We start from the raw sequence: 21,472 nt of genomic DNA, 5'->3' as shown, positions 1-21,472 counted from the left end.
TTGACATTGTAAACGACAAAAGTCTTTTGCTGTTGTGTTTGAAGAGATGATTGACTGAGAAAAAAAACGGCATCGTTTCATCACCATTCTTGTTGCTTCTCCGGTCATTGTTCTCTTTCACTTTCGTAGAAGTTACAGAGCAAATATACGTAAATTCCCAAACTGGGTTGTTGACCAAATCCCACATTCAACGCTGAAAATTTCAAACTGATTTGGTACAAGGAAACAAAAAAAGGTTGAAATTTTGGGATTTAGGAGTAAAAGTTGAAGGTTTTTTTGGAGGATTTAACGATTTGGGGTTGTAAAAAGAGAGATGAATCCGAATTGGGAGCTTCAGAATTGTTGTAATCGTGACCAAAAACTATTTCTTGTTACCATTGGTGTTTTCACTGTCGCCATTCTTGTTGTACGTTTCTCTATCTCTATCTCACTTTGTCTTTTTTTTTTCTACATTGTGATTTTAGGAGTATAGAATGTTGTTTTTTTTTTCCTTTTTTGGATGAAGTTTTGGTCTTTTGTTGGTAGATTGGAGACTTGTAAGCAAAGAGCTTAAATTTTGCAGTTATATGTTCCTGTTTTGATTTTTGTGGCTAATTAGTAGAGGAATGTGAAATTTCAAGTATTGATAAAAAAGTCGAAAAGGGAATTTAATAATTCTTTTGGGTCCTTCTGAAGCTTGATTGAAATTTTAAAGCTGGCTCTGTTTAACTAGTATATCTATCTATAGCTTTAGGAGTCGTTTGGTTCGCAGACTAATTTATCCCATCCGTTTGGTGTGCTGAGATGATTCCGAGTTTGATGGATAAAATGGGTCATCTAGGATTAAAGTTCGGATTTATTACTAATTAGAGCTTCTGAGTAGTATTGTTGGCCTTTATTTGCTTCGTTTTGTTTTCAGAAAATAAATAAATGAAGTTTGGGTATAAGAAGAGAATGTGTGGGAACTATTATGAAGTCGGATTCAGTTTGAATGGAGGAGCAGACTATTATATAGAATATATTCTATCTTCATACTTTTTTGTTCTAGTCCTTAACAGTCAACACCATAAGAAATTACTGGTCGAGCAGTGGTCATCGGGAAATGGTTAGTTTAGTAGTCCATTCTCAATTATGTGTTGATAGGAATAAGGATTTATGTGTAGGTGAAATGTTTAAGTAGCACTGAAAGGTGTGGCTTAATGGTCGATTAAACTAGAATGACACCATGGAGGACTAAGGTTTGAATCCTAGTATAGACCAAAACATGGCATGATACGAAAAATTGGAACTTGTTAGTGTCAATTTTCTTTGTAAGTATGAAAATTGATATAATGATCAATGAGGTTTTTAAATTGGTAATTAGTTCTAATCTTCTCTGCAGCCGTCATGAAAAGATGAAAGCCTAAAAAAATGAGGATAGAAAATTGACAAAATAAGCAAATAATATTACTTGATTAGAATCTTTATTTATTCAATAGGTCAGAGCAGCGTTAGGATGGGTACTGCTTGGCAATTCATGAATCTCTTTGACAAGAATTTTGATTGGTTGACATGATGTGTGTCATCAAAGTGGTGAAACGGTATCTTATGACTCAACATATTGTATACTTAGTGAAAGATAGGAAAATCTGTCCACCTGTTTTTGTGTTCGAAGTCACTGTATATTGTATAACATAGTTTCTTCAGTACATTTTCTTTTAAAGAAAATCAAAGTACTGAGGTACGTCCGCATGTGTATGCAAATATGTTTTAGGTTTGAGTATCACTTTATCGGGAACCTACTCCTTTATCCATATGTAGTTGAGCTTTTTAAATTGCTAAGGTTATTTAGCGAAGCAAGTCATTATTTTCTCAACTTGTTTATAAGTTACAACACTGCGTTCATCTCAGAAGCATATGTGTGAATTACTTTGATGTGGCACTTTCAATTGAGAAGATACTCATGATATATGAATATGGTCATAACACCTTATGTGAGTTGTTACTGGTCTTTTTGAGAATAAATATAGGATGTGTAAGCCTGTTAGCATTAACAAAATGCAATACCAACTCGTGTGCAAATGATATACATGAGTTTCTATAAAAAAAAAAAAGATTCTTATTATCTTTCTATATTTGCCATAAAATATACCCAACTGTTTTGTACTTCTCTCTAGTTTTTTCCTAAAGATTTTTGCATATTCATTTTGCTATTATTATTTTTTTGAGAAGGTAACATTTTTGCTATTTTCTCCCCTTCTGAATGTCAAAACAGTTATGGAGGACATTTCTTCTGACACCTTTCAAGCTCATTACTGTATTCCTTCATGAAGCAAGTCATGCTATCGCTTGTAAGCTCACATGTGGTCAGGTAAATTCTCTTTTATCATGTATTAGATGCAAATGTTCTATTATCGCATGTGATTACTTGTTCATTGGGTGAATCTCAGTCTAGTTTTATTCTATTATATGATGGTTTAGAGCCTTCAAGAGCTTCAGTTCGTATTAGAATTACTTATTTCTAATGTCGCTGTACTGCAGTCCCATAGACTTAGGTGAACTGTTCTAGTTTTTGCTTCAGATAAAGAGATATAAGACTTCAATATTTGCAGGAAATAACTGATGAGACTTTACTTAGTTTTCATGGCATACATTCCCTTCAGAAAGTAAGCCAATGAAGATGAATTTTACCTTTTTCTCTTGAACTTCAAGTTTCTGCTTTATTGCTCTTTTCTTGTGTATATGCATGTGTTATATTAAGAGATAAAAGGAAAATGACTAGACTTATGTTCTTTGAATTTTTAGTTCCTGGATTACTTGTGTAGTTCTATCAGAATTTCGCCAAACTAGTTATAACTAGCCAAAAAAGATCAAACATATTTATAGCCTGTTTGGCAATGTTTTTTTTTCAACGGTGAGGTATTCGGCCAAGCTTTTCGGAGAAGAAAAGTGTTTTTGAGAAGCGAAAAACTAGTTCTTCCTCATAAGTACATTTTTGAAAAGCATCTTTAAGAAAATATATTTTGAAACATTTTTTAAATACTTGGTCAAACACTAATTGTTGCTCAAAAATGATTTTCAAATTGATGAAGCCAATGTCAAACACAAGTTGTTTCTCACTAAAAGTACTTTATTTTTTAAAAAAAAAGTATTCAAAATAAATTGATTTTAGAAATCTGGTCAAACAAGCTACTTTTTGTTATTAACAGGCATAAAACTTGCCATATTACTTGTTCAAGTTAAAAAAAGTGATAAAATTTTTTATGATTTCTAGAAATAATTGTAAAATGATACTTGTGATTATGCTTTCCTCGTTCCAGTTTATGTGACACAATTTCCTGGTTAGTTTGTTGCAAAAAGAATGAGACACTTATATATTTGGTAATCCTTTACTTTTAAGATTTCAATACCATCGCCGTCATTCCTTTAGAAGAATGGCATGGACCCACTGAATTTAGAAGTAAATAATTTATGATAAACTTCATTTAGTAGAAAAGTCGATGTTTAAAAGTAAAGCTAGAGAGTGTAAATCTTCCATGCTTGTCAAAGTTAGGATTTCCCATTTTGGTATTCATTTTACCTTCTTTTTTTTGAGGGATTACACTTATTTCCCTTCAAGATGAAGCTATATCCTTAAATTTCTTCGTTTTCTTATCTCGAAACTACCACTAAAGACACATTGAAGATATAAAGAGACATTATTTGACTAGGGTCACTAGATTATCCACCACAAACGCTCACTTAATTAAAGTGCTCAGTAATGGTACAACACTAATAAAAGTTTCCAAAAATCTGCAACTGCTGGTAAAACGAATTGACTCTCAACCATAGCGATTATAGAGGACAATATAGTCTTCTATTCAATCAAATGATTTTAGCATCTGCGTCTTTAGATGAAGAAAAGCAACACTCCAGAAATTTGGAATTTCTTCATATAAGTCGTCAAACATCTTAATTGTAAAAACATGTACAAAAGTTCCCCTATAAAGTGCATGAGCAACAACAGTCCTATCTCCTTTGCTAAATGATTTTTTGAAATTTTAATTTTTTTTCACAAGTCTTCAAAAATTTGAAGGTACCAACGAAATAATTTCAATAAAAATTCTTCTTTTTCAGTATACACCATACTAAAGTACACATTAACTAGATTGCCAAAACGGTGGATGAACAAGAAACAATGAGGTAATTTCCATTGATGAGACCAATCTCCGCCTACAACATGGTCATATTTATAACTTCTTTAAATGCATGTGTCCTTATAAAGAGAGAAGTTATACAAAAACCATAGTCTTAGTACTAAAGTACACATTAACTAGATTGCCAAAATGGTGGATGAACAAGAAACAATGAGGTAATTTCCATTGATGAGACCTATCTCCGCCTACAACATGGTCATATTTATAACTTCTTTAAATGCATGTGTCCTTATAAAGAGAGAAGTTATACAAAAACCATAGTCTTAGTGTTCACAAACATCTTTAAATACATGATTCTTAGCAAAGAGAGGTTATGAAGAAACTACAAACTTAATGTTTCTAGCTTGTTTAAATACACAAGTCTAAACAAAAGAGAGGTTATACAAAAACTACGTGATAGCCAAGGCACAACAAAGTGAAGAGTTCTCTCTCGTTCTAGCTTGTCTTTTCTAATATGTGGCACGTTGTAGTTATTCTTGGTGATGGATTCAAGATTTTTAGTAAGGGGGTTTGAATAACAAAAATGTAGTTCCTGAGATTTGAACTTGGAACTTCTAGGCCCGCTAGTCTTCAGGCCTCAGGAGATTCAAAATCTATATATATATACACATCAATGTTGAGTCTGGTATACTCCATTGGAATCATATGTTTTTAAGCATGTTCATATTAATGAAAATTGGTTGTTCCTGTCCAAAATCTGAAATATTACATCTCTTTTTTGAAGAACAGGAGCCAAACCCATATAGATTTTGCGGAAGTAAGAATTTTATAATAAAACTTATGTTTATGGCTACATGCAATTCAATAACTGTAGAAGTTAAGTTCAGAGAAAAAGGTGAGATGGATTTGACATCTTCAAGGATGACTGGTTTGCACCTACTGAAGGAAAAAAGGAGAATGATAGGTTTTCAATTGAACGAGTAAAAGAAGAGGAAGACAAAACTAGCATGGGAAAAAAATAGAGTGAAAGAGGGATCAATTTCGTATAGCTGGAAGGTGTAGATGATACTAGATTAATTTGAAAAAGGGAAAGCATGAAGTTATTTAACTTATTTTGTACTATTCCATATGACTGAGTCTAGGAGACTGATACGGCAATGCTTTAGTTGTGCTTCCCTTCTAAATTCCAGCATACAATTTTGGTTTCCCTGGTAATTTCAAGTTCATACTATTTAGGAGATACTGAGATCTGTGATTTTATATTCTAAACCTTATGTTTTGTGGTTACAGGTGGAAGGAATGAAAGTTCATGCCAATGAGGGGGGAGTAACACAAACACGTGGTGGTGTTTATTGGTTGATCTTGCCTGCTGGATGTAATACTTTCTTTTTAAAAATTCCAAAATCTTACTTAAGTGCATGCTTATTTCGTTTTTAGAAGACAGTGAAGTGTTCCCTATAAATCCCTACTCAAGTTCCCTGTTGATTGCTTTGTCCATTTAACTTCTGGCTACCTTTTATTTTTCTGATTAAAGTTTACTTTCGTGAAGATCTTGGTTCGTCTTTTTGGGGGATGGTTCTCATACTTGCATCGACAAATCTTCTCACTGCAAAGATTGCTGCTGGTTGTTTCATTGCTGCTCTTCTCATTGTGCTCTTTATTGCCCAAAATGTAAGGAGCTAAGTTTTTTTAAAACAAAAAACTTGAAATTGATCTTGTACATTGACAGCAGATAATTCACTCTTTACATTATTTTTTCACAAGATAGTATAATATGTCCATATTCCCAAATTTTATGTTGTAGATCTAGTCTAAAATTATTATTTTTTAAAAAGGACTTCAAGAATCTTACATGGTTTACTTTCTTGAACAGTGGACACTGCGAGGACTTTGCATAGGTTTGTATTCTCAGCATCTTGATCAGTGTCAATACTTGATATGCATTTGCTTCTGTAATTAGTCACTGATCCCCACAGACTGGACTTGCCAGGATTTATCATTTTTATTGCTGCAATATGGGTTCTGCAAGAACTAACAACAGTTCGCATTCTTCGATATGTAATTCTCTTCATAGGTATGGACTTATCTAGTCTCCCACCTTCTCTGCATTTTAGTTTTGGTTGTTGTGTTGCTTACATTCCTTCTTGGTGAATTGCAGGTGTTATGAACAGCTTGTTTTCAGTTTATGGTAAAAACTACCCATTCTCTAGAATCTAATTTTTCCCAGATTGCAAAATCTGACATATATATGACAATGCAGATATATATGATGACTTAATATCTAGAAGAGTGAACTCAAGTGATGCTGAGAAGTTTGCGGAACTCTGTCCCTGTCCTTGTAATGGTGTTGGTTGGGGAATTATCTGGTTAGTCGTAGCTTCAAAGTGAATTTGAACTAAAGAGTGGTAGGCATTTTTCTCATCATTTGTGAATCACAAATCTTTCTTTTGCTTGGACTGTTTTGCAGGGGGATGATATCTTTTATATTTCTTTGTGGAGCGATGTACCTTGGACTTGTCATCCTCTCATGAGGTATTATCTTCGTTGCTGATCTAATTATGGCTTTACTTCCTTCTGGTTTTGTTGGATTGTTATCTGGCTTTATTTAATTCCAAGTGTGAACCTTCAAGTTCAGTTAATAGATACTAATCACTTACCAGGTGTTATTTTTTATTAGTTTCCCTACTGATTGATTGAATTCTAGCATTTTTCAGCAAACATAGCATTTGATAATTTGTTGTGCAATAAACAACTATATTAATTGGATCAAAGCGCCCTTCACCTCCTTGCATACCCATTCTCATTTTAAATTTTTTAAAGTGAAACGGAAAGTGATGATTCATATAACTGATTCCAGGTAAGCTCGATATTGAGCCATAGTTGTTATTGCATTAATGAACCCTCTCATATAGTCTTCCTTCACCAGCACGATGTTTTAGTGACTAAATAAAGGAAGTAAAGAGAAGTAGAGTTATCTAATTGCCACTTCTTAGATAGAAACACAGAAGAAATGCCATGGAAAACTAACTCAGAGTAGCGATATGTGCTTAGCTTTTCCTTCAACTTTGTTGCCTTATTTTCCTCTTTCGATTTAAGGTTTCTCTGAACCAGAATCCAATTTACGATGTGAACTTGATCAATTCAACTTTTAAGGTTCTTAGCACTGATCATGTTGTAGCTGCTTGGAACTATGTAACACCTTGACTTCTTCACAATCTGATTCGGAATATGTTAATCTTTTCAGGTTCATGCAAATGATGACATTCAAGGACCTTACAAATCCTGAAGAACAAAGTTAGCTGCATTTGTTAATCTCATATTCATCTCCATTTCTTCAATGATGTTGTATAGTTTTTAGACATCTATTTTTGTTCCCTATGGGCTCATTCTTTTACACCCTTTCTTTTGGATGGGGCTAACATAGTCATGACTGTGTTTATATACCAAATTTCAAAGTTTATCTTACCTTTATATTGTGGAAATTGATTGCTTAGCATGTGTATGCCCTTGTTTTACTAGTCACTTAGTTAAGCATTTGCTAAGGGGTCTTTCATGCCTGAGATGTAACGATTATGTGAGCGTTTAAGCTGGTCAAACTAACATATAAACATTGTTTTGGCTTATTTACGAGTTAAGCATCAAAGGTGCTTACAAGTTAAAATAAGCCAAAAACCATATGTTAGTGACTTCTACTTGTGATTTTTCAGTTTATAAGCACTTTTAGTTAGATTAATATTTTTCACTATTTTATTCCTTTTTTTTTTTTTGCAATCTCAAAAATTCATTTCCAAAACAAAATCTCTAACTTCCTTTTTCATTCATTTTCCACAATTTGTCTTTCTTTTTTTTTTGGTAAAGATTAGATATTTCTATGGGCGCGTTTGGTATGAAGGAAAATGTTTTCCTAAAAAGTATATTATTATTTCAGTTTATAAGCACTTCCAGTTTTTTGATCGTAAAGATTAGATATTTTTAAATATAATATTTTTTGTAAATAGTTTTAAGGCCATTTTACTTGTGTAAAAAATAGCTTGAATTTTTATAACACTCTCTTTGGTTAACGGATCTAACTAAGATGTTGTGACCACTTTCTATAAACAGAAAAAATTGTGTGAACGCTTCCCATGAAATAGGGCTGTGTGGCTAAATTTTAGTTAAATTTTATCATATGGTTTTTTAAGTTGGGCACTTTGTACTATGCAAGAAAGTTGGGCAATGTCTAGTCCATTAATAGTGGCTATACAAAAATTAAATAAATTAAAAGATACATCTTTTTGTGCTTGCCTTTCTCTCTTTTTTTGTATTTATATGTTTTTATAATGTATCTCTATTTTATAATTTTATGTATTTGTGTATTCAATATTAAATATGTATTGATGTACAACATCAATTTCATCTAATGTATCATGTATGCAAACATCAATTTGATGTATTTGGTATCAATTCCATATGGTGTATCTAATGTCAATTTCATCTAGTATATTCAATATTCGATCTATCTTATGAATCTAGTATCAAATATCTAGTGTATAAAAATACTTTGATATAACCTATACATGTGTATCTGGTATTAAATATGTTTGATTAAAAAAAAAAGATAAAGGAAAATGAGTTTTATAATGAAAATAGTAAAAACAATAAAATATGTATCGAGTGTATCATGTATCCAACATCAATTTGATGTATTTGGTATTAATTTCATACCATGTATCTAATGTCAATTTATTCAGTATATCCGAAATAAATTATCTAAACGGCCTTCCAACCCCTTTACCATCTCACTCTCACTATCCCAAAATCATTTTGTACAATTAGTAGGACTTGAACACACGACTTTAAAAAACTTTTACAATATCTTAACAATTAGATTAAATTTTTGACTTATCTTTATCTCTAAGAGGTGTCGGTGTGTGTATATATATATATATAATTTTTCTTTGTTTTTTTGGTCACATTGGTTAGTTAAATTATCAATAGCTTGCCATGTGCACACAACTTTCATTTTTTTGTTACGTGCACTCTTTAAATTCAACTCTCTTTGTTAGACTCTTTTAAATTCTTGGGCTGAATATTTTCTCTACTTGAAACATGGCCTTCTCTTCTTGTCTTTGCCACTTTTCAATTCCACACAAGGTATGGTATCTCCATTACTACAATATTACCTAATACTCTCATTTTGAATTACCTTTTGTTAAATTTCCTAATTTGGTTCTCATTTTAAGGCTCCAATAACTTGTTCTTATTGAGTATTGACTATTGAATTGGTTTTTTTTTTAATAAAAAAAATTTTTCTTCGGTTTTTGGTATCTATATGGAGAGATATGGATGTAGACCGATGGCATCATGCTTATCTGAACTCAATATTTTTATGTGGCATATACATTTATGTGTAAAAGTTTGTAGCAAGTGGTAGATATGAACTCATGACTTTTGTATTGTAGTTTTTTTAAACCTTTGAGTAAAAATTCTAGCTCTACACGTTTAGTAAAATTAAAATAACAAAGTAAAAGATTATACAAATGAACTCACTATACATGAAAATAGAGGGTACCACTTAACTTTTCTTGCTCATTTATATTATAATTGGAAAATTTAATAATGTATTTATTAATTAAAATTTAGAATTATTTTATACAACTAGCTGCAGAGGAACCAAACTGCCCCTTTTGGTCATGGATCAAATAGCTCTGTTCTTTCAAGGCAACAATATTTTCTTGAAGGATCAAGAGTCATTACAAGTCCAAATCTTCCAAAAACTCTTTTGCAAAGAAGGAGCTCAAGGGTGTCTGCTTCATGTAATCACTTTTCCTCCTTCATTCATTAAATATATTTTTATCAATTCTTTGATGATACTTCAAGTAGGTAAAGGAAATAACTGATAGTTAAGGTGTATTTTGATAAATAGTTGATGACAGTTCATGTAGATAATTCGCATACTTAATAATTCATATATGAAACTAAAAAAAAAAAAGAATACTTTAAGCGTGTTTTTGAATACGGATAAGACACAAATATCCTTAGAGTATAACCGAAATCTCAGAGATGCTCCTTAACTAAACTAAGGTCTTATTACCCTAATAAACTCATTTTTCGGTAACTACACACTTTGGCTTATGTAGTAGTTGGCACACTCCATGACTCCATACAGTTGAGGCGCGTGAGCGATATTTGGATGCTACGTAAGTTAAAAAGGTGTAGAAAATTTTAAAAAAAAGTGAGTTCAGGGGTAATAGGACCTTAGTTTAGTTAAGATTTGTTTCTGAAATTTCGATCATAGTCTAGGGGATACTAGTACAAATAATTTTACTAAATAGTATTGAAAGAAACTGATAAATTCTCTTGATTTATTAAAATATACAAATAATCTTTTATTTTATTTCTACGTTAATATAAAAGTCAAGTAAAATAAAACGATACTGGTAAATTATAAAATATTTGGGTAAATTAAGTTTAAGCTCCTTCTTTTGCAGGGTTAGCAAGTTGTGAAGTTGTTAAAAGTGTATTCCCATTGGGAACAATTGCAGTTCTTCCCTTTTATGTCTTTATGGTTGTGGCACCTAAAGCAAAACTTGTAAGTAACATTATCAATATAAATAATTTTGTAGTGTTAACTATTTAGAAAAAAGATAAACTTTTAATTCAAAAAATAATAATTTTAAATATCAAGCCAAACAAAATATTGACAATTGCTTAATTGTATCATCAATATCATTGTTTAATTTTATCATATGCTAATTGCAGACCCAAAAAATGATGGAAAGCAACATTCCTTATATTGTGTTTGGACTTTTGTATTCATATCTCTTATACCTTTCTTGGACACCAGATACATTACAACTATTATTTCCTTCTAATACATCTTGGATTCCAGAGGTTTGTGATCAACTATATCTTTTACGGATTCGGAATTTTATGTTTATCGTTCTTGAAATTTATTAAGTTTTGAATAAATTATTTATATATATATACATTGTATGAAAATTTTAAGGCATAATACATATATTGGACCCTAAATTTGGCTTCAAATTTTAACTTTGACCTTTAACTTTCATAATGCACAAACAAGCACTTTAACTGTCCAACTTTTAAATAAATAAACACATTAGTCCTACATGGCACAATACACGTAGGACACCACGTAGGACAAAAAATAACATGTAGGATGACACGTAGGACATGTGTGTCAATTTGTTCAACTTTATACAAGTTTAAGTGTTTACTTGTGCACACCCAAAGTTGAAGGGCATAAATGTAATTCGAAGCCAAGTTAAAGGGCCTATTTATGTATTATGCCGAATTTTAATATTGTTATTGTTTTTAGTTAAAGTTATTGAGTTTAATCAATCACGTAACTTAATTGGTATATTTACCCCTAGATTCTCTCTCGGTAAAAAATCATCCATATCAGTGATTACATCGGGTCATATCAATAAACTGAAATTATTTATTAATCAATTACTACTTCTGTCTCAAGTTATATAGTTCCATTCAAATTTTTAGATTTAAATAAATTTATCATTTTGATCGTTTGTTTATACATATTTTTTAAATATTTTAAATTGTCAATTATTGTGATTTATAGTACTTTTAATATTGACAAAGTTCAAACGATGCCACATAATTAAAACAAAAGGAGTATCATTTAATGATACAAGTGTAGAGATATTTATTAAATTGATATAAACACGTATATTAATATTATTACCTTCCATGTGTTCTGTTTAACATCAAACTCCATTCATTTAGGTTTTTCTTTTGACCTTTAATAACATGCTCTTATAATCTTTTAAATATTTTTATAATTTATTTAAGATCATAAAATTTAATATTTGTTTTTTAAATTTTGTGACTAATTAAATATTATTCTAACATTGTATTGTCATTCAGTTGGCTGGTATAGCTAAGATGTTTTCCAGGGAGATTACATTAGCATCTGCATGGATTCACCTCTTGATTATAGATCTTTTTGCTGCTAGGTTGGTCTATCTTTATCTGTATTTATTTTTTAAAATCTTACTTAGAAAAAATAACAAAAATTTTTCTTTATATTTATGGATAGATTTAAAATATTCACTTAAATATGCATTGAACAATAATTTTGATTTTTTATTAAGTTTGTGAAAAAAGAATAATTAATAATTTAAGGATAAGACACAACTATCCCTATATTTATAATCGAAATTTCAGAGACAAATTTTAATTAAACTAAGGTTCTATTACCCCCCTTTCCTGCACTTGAACTCTTTTTTTGTAATTTTATACATCTTTTGGTTTACGTGCATACTCTGTAAATCCATATAGTTGAGGCACGTGGTAGATATTTGGATGTCACGTAAATCAAAAAGGTGTACAAAATTATTAAAAAGAAATAAATTAAGAAGTAATAGAACTTTGGTTTAACTAAAATGTGTCTCTAAAATCTCGATAATAATCTAAAGGATACTTTTGTTTTATCCCAATAATTTATGTTTATTAGTTTAATTAATCAATGAAAATAAAAGGAAAGAAAGATTAACCATAATCATTAAGAAAATACCATCAAATCCTAAGAAAAACTGCACCATGACACTAAAAAGATATTAACATAAATTATACCTTGAAATTATCAAAATTATACCTCTAAATGTGAATTCTCACTAATATCTTTCTTTGTTATGATCTTGTCAAAGTCTAATCGATAGACTTCGATAATATTTCACGGAGACTAAAAATGTTAATTCTTTATAAGTGACTCATTTTCTCTTTTCTTTTACTTTTTTCTTTTTAAAAAACGGAAAAGGGTTAAAATATCCTTAAACTATTTGAAATAGCTTAAATATACTTTTGAACTATATTTCGGCTCAAATATACCCTTCCCTTCAAACTATAGGGTCAAAAATACCCTTCTCATTTACAGGATGTGTTAAACGCCACTTGTATGCCATGTGGATACCACATGGCATACTACATAAGCCAAAAGAGTTCCACTCATGCCACGTAAAAAATAAACTTACTCCTAATTTCCCTCAATTTTCTCTATTTCCCTTAGAATTTAAAAACGATTTCACTGAAGAACATAGAACCTCTTTCCCTTAGAACTTATGTATTTTTTGAAATCGTTCTAAGAAAATGGAGAAATGAGGAAAAGGGGTTCTATGTTCTTCATTGAAATCGTTTCTAAATTCTACGAAAAATGGAGAAAATTGGGAGAAATTAGGGGTAAGTTTATTAGTCTACGTGGCATGAGTGGAACTTTATTGGCTTATGTGGCATGCAATGTGACATCCACATGGCATCTAAGTAGCGTTTAACCGATTCTGTTAATGAGAAGGTATTTTTTAACCTATAGTTTAATGGTAAGGGTATATTTGAGCCGAAATATACTTTAAGGGTATACTTAAACTATTTCTGATAGTTCAAGGATATTTTTAACCTTTATCCGTTTAAAAAATAATTAAAACTCTTATTAACTTTTAGTTTTTTTTTTCTTTTTTAAAACAGGCAAGTTTATCATGATGGATTGCAGAATGATATAGAAACACGACATTCTATTCCAATGATATTATTGTGTTGTCCCATTGGACTTGTTACTCATCTTGTCACCAAAAAGCTCTATTCATTAAGGGAGGTAAAAAATAATTAATGTTAAAACAAGTATTATTTCATGTTTGATAAGAATACCATACGATATTTTGTTTCTCAATTGTAATTATATTATCACCAACAAATTCAAGGAAATTTAATAATTATAATAACGACTACACAATACAAATGATCCAAGAAAAGAAGTTCAAACATAACTATAGTACACTACATCAACTTGACAGCCCTTTCAATTTTCACTTAGGTTTATTATCATCCAAGTTCTTCAAATTAGAACATTCAATATAATGCTCGAACTTCAAGTTTGAAACTTTATCCTCCAAATTTGAATTTGCAAAAAAAAGTAATATCATACAAGTTAGAACTAATGTTTGGTTTATGAATTCTAGTGCCACCATTTCCTTTAGGATCTTCTTCAACGGTTTTTTTTCCTTTCGAATTGAATCTAATTCAATCTTTTGATTGTGAGTCATCAATGACACACAAATTGAAAGTTTACTGTTGATATCCAATTCAATAACCACAAGATAATGAGCCAAGACGATAACATTTGAAGAATCGACGTCCACCATTCTCACCGGGTTACCGCAGTAAAAAATTCTCTAACTACTGACATTTTATTTTTAATCCTCTATATACTAATAAAAAAGTGGAGACAAATATATTAGGTGATCATTTACATCTCTCCTATCTTTGATGGACAGAGTTACCTTGTACTTGTTATTATTGGGAGGTGGCAAATATTCCATGGAATTAGTTAAGGTGCGCAACAACTAATCCAATGAGAGATAACATATATCCCATGAAATTAGTCGAGGTATGCAGAAACTAGCCCAGATTCACCACAGGTAGGGTTTGAGAGCAGTGTGATGGGTGACTATCCACGGTTCGAAAAACACTTTTAGTAGGAAGCGACTCTTCCAACGGCAAAATCACCATTGACTCTATTTATTATTATGGTATATCAGTGTATCAAAATGTCAATATAAAATCTTATTTTTATTTCATACGTCCTCCTATGAGATTCACGATAATCCAAAAAAGGATTTTAATAAAAAAATAAAAATAGAAAGAGATATATATTGCCAACTCATTTAATAAAGTAATGATAGGATTGAGATAAATATAAGTCCTACAAATATGGAATGAAAGTAATAGGCATTGTATATAAATAAGGAGTTCTTTTTTATTGTTAAAAGGAAATTAGGCATTTGCCATAATTGTAGGAAGATAGAAAAATACTAATTAGTTGTTTGTTTATCAAAAGTGTATAATGGGGCTTTGCCGTTCCCTTGATGCTGACTGAAATTGGGTTACAGCCACATTTTATCCGATGGGTTCACTTATTTGCCCCAAACCTCGTCGGCTTGGGAATATCAATACCCATTCTAACTGCCAACCTTTAAGGTGATTTTTTTTTAAAAATTTCTAATCTTATTTTTCAAGATTTTAATGACCCATGTATGTTTATGATCTAGTGTTTAATGGGTTGTTCTTACTTTTTTTTTTAATGGTGGAAAAAGAAATCAATCTGAGGTTTTTATTTCAAAAGGGGGTGAAGAACTTTTTGATCTCATTAGTAAAGAGGTTAGATTTTCTTTTCATGATTATCAATTCACCCTATTGTATTATTTAATTGTTATCTATGGTGATGTTATTATTGCTTATGTCTTCATAATGTTGTGTTATTGTTTTCGTTGATCTATCGAAAACAGTCTCTCTACGTGTCATTTTATAGGGGTGAAGTGTGAGTAGGCTCTACCCTCCCAGATTCCACTACATTGGGTAGGTTGTTGTTGAATGTGAATCTATAGGGATGTTTTAATTCCTTGAGATAGTTTTGTATTTTTCAAAGAGGGAGGATTTTTAAATGAGGAGGGTTGTGATCAATGTTGCGAATAGTGATCCGGCTGATGATGAAGAAAGAGAATAACTGTGATGAATCTTTGAATATTGAATCCGGCATGAATAGAGCATAATGGATATAGAGTATTCATGTAGCTGTTCGCCATCTAGTTTGGGATTCAAGCTAAGTTAATTGATTAGATCGTTATGTTGTTTCTATAGGAATTGACATAATTACTTAGGGATGAATCTTATCGTGTATAAGTTTCTCTGCATGAAATTAATTCAACATGTTGTCTGTCAAAGCTTCAGAAGCTCAGGTGATAACTGATATGTATACACACTAATACGAGTGTCTTTACGCAACTAAACTTGCAAAATAGGGGCGGAGCCAGGTAGGGGAAAAGGGTTCATTTGAGTCCCGTTGGTGGTAGATTACATTGTATATACACAAATTAAATAATTATATAGTAGATTTTTAAATCCCCTTGGCATGTTTGTGTATTTACTTCTTTATATTTTTTGAAACCCCTTAATGAAAAATCATGGTTCTGTCATTGCTTGCATATTTTGAGTAAGTTGGGTTTGCATGTATCTATATAATCGAAAATACCGTAGCCTGTTTGCATATTGTCATTACGAAAATATCCTCATTGTTGGTTTCAGTATCATTTATGATGGCTCAATAGCTATGTGAGTGGTGTTTATGGTATGAGCCTCATGGAGAGGTGCCAATTGACACGTGATTTTACTAGTTCAACAAAGGTAATCAATCAAGTAGTTGCCCTACTAGAAGGGGATCTTGGGTGGCTAACCGGAGCTCCTTCTTCTTGGTGGTTTTGATACTTAAATTATTTTTCTTTGAAAAATAGCTTTGATTCTTAAGGGGTCGTTTGGTAGCTGGTTTAGAGTTAAATTATGCATAAGTTATGAGGGAATCTATATTATTGTTTTACACAGGATAGAAGGTGGAATAACTAACCCTGCATAACTCTAACCAGTCACCAAACGTTAAATGATTTTAAGGTGTCAAGGTGATGTTTAACTGCACAGAAAATATTCAATCCGCAAAGAGTAGTTAAACCCTGTTTCATGAGACAAATTGGAAATAGAGGGTAGTTGAATCCAATCAAAGGATAACTGAAATGTTCCCGTCTTTATGTTTATCCCATTCCTTTGCCCCGTCATTCCATCCAATATCTTATTAACCATCTCAATATCGAACTCTTATGAAGACACTAGATGCGCACTCGCAAAATATTTTTAAAAGGAGCCTTATGGAAACATAATTATGGTCTTGTATGTTTTCTTAATGGAGCATAATTTATCCCCAAAGCATGTTTTTGAGATGAACAGAAAACTAGAAAAGTAATAGATCTTCAGTTCAAGTCATGTTTTTACTTTTTAGCTTATACCAATTGCATAAGGTAGAAAAAATTGAATTTGTTGGTTATTGTTCTTTCCTTCGGCGTTTAATTCAGGAAATGTGAGGTTGGGAAGTGCATTTAATTAATATGACTTGTGTTATGATGGTATCTTTAGTAGATTTGTTTAGTTAATTTAGACTGTATTTTTTTCCGTTTTGCTGATCACATTCAACTGTCAGTGTACCTGTGTCTACATGTATATGCTATGTTGCTCGGACTCTTCAAAAACTTTGACGGGTGCATATCAGATCCTCCAAAAGTAGTGTATTTTTGGTGGATCCAACACAGGTGTAGGCATTTGGAGAGTCCCAACAACATACTATATATAGGTGTTTCTTTTGTTGCTGGCCTACTGTTTACGGAAAATGTCATAACACATTCCACTGATTCAACCTTGCCACTTCTTAAAATGATCTTCATGGTCTAACAGGATGGCGTAGCTGCAAGACAATATGCATCAGATTTGTCATCATCCCCTCCATTCTTCTCTGGTTCACCGCCTTGCAGGGTTATGAATCCATTAATCCATGATGCTCAATTCTCAAATGAAAAGAAACACCGCGTATCTTCATCACCAAGTCCATCTACTTCATCCTCATCTTCTCCATCATCAAGTTGTAAAGGAAGGTGTGCAAGGGCAAGACTCGGGAAACCTCACTCACCAAATAGGGTCGAGGGCTTTGACTGCCTAAACTCTCGAATGGCTGCTATGGCATAAATCTTCCTTACTGAACGGTATATAAAGGAATATCGACAATGAACTCTGTATATAGAATATTCAACTAGAAAATAAGAACAATTTTTTGGAGAATTTAGGCTAAAGTTTTGGTTTTTGCTTTAATATTACTGTGCAAAGATGTCTCTCTTTTGCACAGTGAAAATAAGTTGGTTGAGAGGTGTGTGATAATTTTGTTTGGTTGCATCTGTAAATGCACTCCATTGTTTTTGGTGGCCCAAATTTTTGATAATTTAAAATTAACTAGTAGTATTGTATAATGTATATATGTGAAATTTTGGAATAGAAAATATTGATATAAGTTTTGTTTTTCTCCCCAACATTCTTTTTTAAGGACTTTGGCGTCTGATTCAGCTTTTGCGCATCTTGACTAATTTCACTATCAACTCCCATCAATAATAAGTACAACTTTGTCAACCAAAGTTATGACAAATAGAAAGAATCATCGAGTGTTTTTGTCTTGGTTGAGATTTAAACATATGACTTCACGGTTCCTCAACTACTTCATTGATCATATTTTGTGTCTCTTTTGGTTGACTATTTGAACTTTTATTTTATTGATTTGGATTCGATTCTCCACCTAATCTCCTACCTCTGCTCCAATTTGCATTTAGGATTGAAGATATTGTAAAACACAAAAAGTCATATAAACCACAAGAATCAAAATTTACAAACAAAGCACCAAATCATTATCATATAATTAGGTACTCATACATCCAAAACATAAACCGAATAGTAGAAGACATAAATAGTTTGTTGGAATTAAGACAAAAAAGACCTAAGTAGCATTTAAAAACAAAGTGTCCCTAAAGACAATTTTGTTCCTAATATGAAACTTAGTAGCCTTCTGGCTTGTAGGCAATGAAACTGATACACTGCACTTGACGCACATTGTCGAATCCAATGATTCTGACCCATGCTTGTGGGTATGCCTTTTTAGCCTCTTGAACCTCAGCCAACACTTGGGTTGCATCAGTGCACCCAAACATAGGCAACTTCCACATGGTCCAGTACCTGCGGATTCAAAATTTCAACTTTTTTAGATTTACAAAAACTTGAGAAAAGGGATAAATATATCCGAACTATCGTAAATAGTATACAGATATTTTTCGTCATATTTTTGGGACATTGATGCTTCTGCCGTCCAAAAACTACAACATATATATCAACGTTCTAGTTTTTGGACGGCAGAAGTACCAATGTCCCAAAACTATGACCGAAGATATCTGCATACCACTTATGATATTCTAAGGGTATATTTATCTTTTTTTTTCCCTTTTTATACAGACTAGTGATGTTCATAGTACGTTTTATGAGTTTTTTTTTTTAATAAACGAGTTCGAAACATGATATTTATATTAATTTTCATGATTCTCGTACCTATACCTACGATTTAACTAAAAAAAAAGTATGAATGAATTCTTTAACTTATGAATCCGCTACTAACCTTCCATCATAGTATCCTGGTGACTTGTTGTTCTCACGGTAGACAAATCCGTGCTACACATAAAAAAACATTCAAGTGTTAAATATAAATCGTATCTAAATATAAAAATATATCATTTTTCGATAAAACGAAAGTAAATATGATATTGACCTCAGTCTCAAATTCCAAGCAAGGAACCCATCCATTTTTCAAAAGGTACTCAATTTCACTAAGCAATTGCTCGTCAGACAAATCAGGAAGGTATGAGAGTGTCTCGTACTTCTTCATGTTAATTGGTGGCCACACCTATACACATATCCAAAAAAAAAAAAAAAAAGTCATCGACTTTCTGAAAATATTGTTACACTCTTATCGAATTATCTAAAAATGCACTATTGTAAAGGATTTAACATACATTCATCAACATTTCGAAAAATTAAGTTGTATATATACATAATAATAAGATAGAGATATTTTGAGTTCATCGATTTCAGATCTTGAATTTGTCTTTAATTTTGAACGTAGAGATTATAAGTAGGATACACTTTTCATGTGTTTAATATAATCAAAGATAAGTTAAGCAATTGGATCTTTTAACTTCTATGAATTATCAGATAATTTGAAAGATACTCTCTTATTTTAATTCTTATGTGGAGGTACTTAATTGTAAATGGAACTTATGAATAACCAGAGATTTTTGTAATTTATGGTCTAAGAAAATATAAATATTTACGTGATTATAAATCAATTCATTAAAGATAAAATAGAATTTTTTCAAACTTAAATCAATACTGCTATTAAATATGTCATTTCTTTTGAAACAGACTTAATAATAATGGCATAAACTAGATCAGAGGTCAGTAACTACATATATTCATGTTTCAATTTATATTACTCTTCTAACGTCTCTTTCTTTTTTTTGATAATTATTTAATTCTAATTTTTCACGTGACAGTTAACATGTTTGAAATTACAAAATGTAGGACATTCTACATAAGTTTACTTTAAAATTACAAATTCAAATTACTTTTTAACTTTCTTAAAAGTTATGTTGAATTAAGATCAGACAAACAAACTGAAACAAAGTAAATCACTCTTTTTTATACTAACTAAAATAAAATAGTACTACCGTCACATAAATTAAGTCAGAGAGAGTAGCTAACATACATATAACCCTTAGATAATTGAATCGAGAAATATGACAGATTACATGTTACAACATACTGAGAAAATATCAATTTCGGAAATCGATGAGTAAGTTACCTGCATGCAGCTAACTCTTCCACCATTGCTAGCAATGGAAGTGATGTCAAGGTTTTGCTTCTTTGTAACAGGGAAAGTGGCTGAAGATTTGAGACCAGTGAAAGGTGCAACCATGCTAGCTTGTGTAACATTGCTGCGTGTAGCAACAGCTGCAGAGGAAATAACAGAGGAAGCCATATTGCTTCTTCTCTCTTTTTTTGGTTCAATATGAACCTTTTGATGTCCACTATCCTTTTATATAATGAAATGATAAGGTTTTTGATATGTTATGTGGTTCTTGATAACATTATACAATTACTTAATATCTACATATGAAAGGTTGGAATTTTTTTATTTTTTTTAAGTCACCACAATAGAGGTGACACGTGTAAGCACCTCATTAATCTTATCTCATCCAAGATGGGGGTAGGAAGAGGATATGAATGTGTGATTGAGGTTGGTTTTGAGTTTTTTTTTTTTGGAGTCCTTCAATTTTTTTGGTGGGGGAGGGGGGTTGAAATATTTATGATATAGTAGTCCAAAGTAAATTGATAGCTAGAGTACTTGTTTGCTTGCTTATATTGTCCTCAACTTGATGTAATACAATGATTCCAACTTAGACACTCTTTTAAGTTGTAATTTTCATTATTATTATTTTTTAGAGTTTTATGTTGAATTCGCATAATTTTCGATCGGATAATACAAGAAAAATAATATTTTAGTATAATTTTATAAATGAAATTTCGGGAAGGTAGGATATACGGATTGTTTGTCGGATCAGAGACTTTACTCGTACCTTTGTGACTGTTGATCCCAAACACAGATCGTCAAGTAATATAGTAACTCCAGAGTTATATATTATACCTATAGAGACTAATATCATTTAGGGTTATTAAAATTAGTATTACTAATTAATTTTAATGCCCCATGAATTCTATGCTAAAGATCCACACCTTTCGCCGTAAGAGTATCAACTTTGAACCAAGTAATGTCCTATTTGTTCATGTGTGTTAAGGTTCGTTACAAGTGTAGGAAGTGTATAGGATTAGCAATTCAGAGCGACTGAATTAAATAAGTTTTTCAGTTTTTTCATGTATGTTAGTCAATGTAATATTTAGTA

General features: G+C 31.4%; 4 protein-coding genes across 6 annotated transcripts; 3 read left to right on the top strand and 1 right to left on the bottom strand.

The window, feature by feature from the left end:
* On the top strand, positions 1 to 7,594 carry LOC107012680. Its single transcript, XM_015212588.2, has 10 exons — positions 1 to 406; positions 2,234 to 2,329; positions 5,385 to 5,469; positions 5,644 to 5,765; positions 5,968 to 5,992; positions 6,085 to 6,168; positions 6,253 to 6,282; positions 6,355 to 6,460; positions 6,562 to 6,626; positions 7,339 to 7,594. The coding sequence occupies exons 1-9, from the start codon at positions 314 to 316 to the stop codon at positions 6,623 to 6,625; spliced, it is 705 nt and encodes a 234-aa protein (XP_015068074.1). The 5' UTR covers positions 1 to 313; the 3' UTR covers position 6,626; positions 7,339 to 7,594.
* A 1,474-nt stretch (positions 7,595 to 9,068) lies between these two features.
* Positions 9,069 to 15,083, top strand: LOC114073848 (protein ABA DEFICIENT 4, chloroplastic-like). 3 transcript variants are annotated; one of them, XM_027915664.1, is made up of 7 exons: positions 9,069 to 9,227; positions 9,742 to 9,889; positions 10,565 to 10,665; positions 10,836 to 10,967; positions 11,982 to 12,070; positions 13,575 to 13,701; positions 14,381 to 15,083. In XM_027915664.1, exons 1-7 carry the CDS (start codon positions 9,183 to 9,185, stop codon positions 14,435 to 14,437), a joined length of 699 nt encoding a protein of 232 aa, XP_027771465.1. In that variant the 5' UTR covers positions 9,069 to 9,182; the 3' UTR covers positions 14,438 to 15,083. The 3 variants fall into 3 exon arrangements, with proteins under 3 accessions (XP_027771465.1, XP_027771464.1, XP_027771466.1); XM_027915663.1 differs by having other exon boundaries at positions 9,072 to 9,227; positions 9,736 to 9,889; XM_027915665.1 differs by lacking the exon at positions 14,381 to 15,083 and having other exon boundaries at positions 9,074 to 9,227; positions 9,736 to 9,889; positions 13,575 to 13,834.
* On the top strand, positions 14,874 to 17,995 carry LOC107014222. Its single transcript, XM_027915666.1, has 3 exons — positions 14,874 to 15,083; positions 15,200 to 15,263; positions 17,379 to 17,995. Exons 1-3 carry the CDS (start codon positions 15,010 to 15,012, stop codon positions 17,664 to 17,666), a joined length of 426 nt encoding a protein of 141 aa, XP_027771467.1. The 5' UTR covers positions 14,874 to 15,009; the 3' UTR covers positions 17,667 to 17,995.
* A 314-nt stretch (positions 17,996 to 18,309) lies between these two features.
* Positions 18,310 to 20,636, bottom strand: LOC107014224 (ribulose bisphosphate carboxylase small chain 2A, chloroplastic). Its single transcript, XM_015214078.2, has 4 exons — positions 20,374 to 20,636; positions 19,282 to 19,416; positions 19,132 to 19,184; positions 18,310 to 18,698 (listed from the first exon to the last, which is right to left on the bottom strand). The coding sequence occupies exons 1-4, from the start codon at positions 20,548 to 20,550 to the stop codon at positions 18,521 to 18,523; spliced, it is 543 nt and encodes a 180-aa protein (XP_015069564.1). The 5' UTR covers positions 20,551 to 20,636; the 3' UTR covers positions 18,310 to 18,520.
* Between the last annotated feature and the right edge of the window lie 836 nt (positions 20,637 to 21,472).

The sequence above is a fragment of the Solanum pennellii genome, chromosome 3 (assembly GCF_001406875.1).
Source record: "Solanum pennellii chromosome 3, SPENNV200".
NCBI lineage: Eukaryota > Viridiplantae > Streptophyta > Magnoliopsida > Solanales > Solanaceae > Solanum > Solanum pennellii.
This window is presented reverse-complemented; position numbering and strand designations above follow the sequence as displayed.

Coding starts and splice junctions, on each gene's coding strand:
- LOC114073848 (XM_027915663.1), top strand. CDS start 9,183: ATGGCCTTCTCTTCTTGTCTTTGCCACTTTTCAATTCCACACAAG. Junction 10,666..10,835: donor TGGCACCTAAAGCAAAACTT/GTAAGTAACATT, acceptor TGCTAATTGCAG/ACCCAAAAAATGATGGAAAG. Junction 13,702..14,380: donor AGCTCTATTCATTAAGGGAG/GTAAAAAATAAT, acceptor TTTGATGGACAG/AGTTACCTTGTACTTGTTAT.
- LOC107014222 (XM_027915666.1), top strand. CDS start 15,010: ATGGGTTCACTTATTTGCCCCAAACCTCGTCGGCTTGGGAATATCAAT. Junction 15,084..15,199: donor TCTAACTGCCAACCTTTAAG/GTGATTTTTTTT, acceptor TGGTGGAAAAAG/AAATCAATCTGAGGTTTTTA. Junction 15,264..17,378: donor TTGATCTCATTAGTAAAGAG/GTTAGATTTTCT, acceptor ATGGTCTAACAG/GATGGCGTAGCTGCAAGACA.
- LOC107014224 (XM_015214078.2), bottom strand. CDS start 20,550: ATGGCTTCCTCTGTTATTTCCTCTGCAGCTGTTGCTACACGCAGCAAT. Junction 19,417..20,373: donor GAAGAGTTAGCTGCATGCAG/GTAACTTACTCA, acceptor ATATGTGTATAG/GTGTGGCCACCAATTAACAT. Junction 19,185..19,281: donor GCTTGGAATTTGAGACTGAG/GTCAATATCATA, acceptor TTTTATGTGTAG/CACGGATTTGTCTACCGTGA.
- LOC107012680 (XM_015212588.2), top strand. CDS start 314: ATGAATCCGAATTGGGAGCTTCAGAATTGTTGTAATCGTGACCAAAAA. Junction 5,470..5,643: donor GTTGATCTTGCCTGCTGGAT/GTAATACTTTCT, acceptor ACTTTCGTGAAG/ATCTTGGTTCGTCTTTTTGG. Junction 6,169..6,252: donor ATATGTAATTCTCTTCATAG/GTATGGACTTAT, acceptor GGTGAATTGCAG/GTGTTATGAACAGCTTGTTT.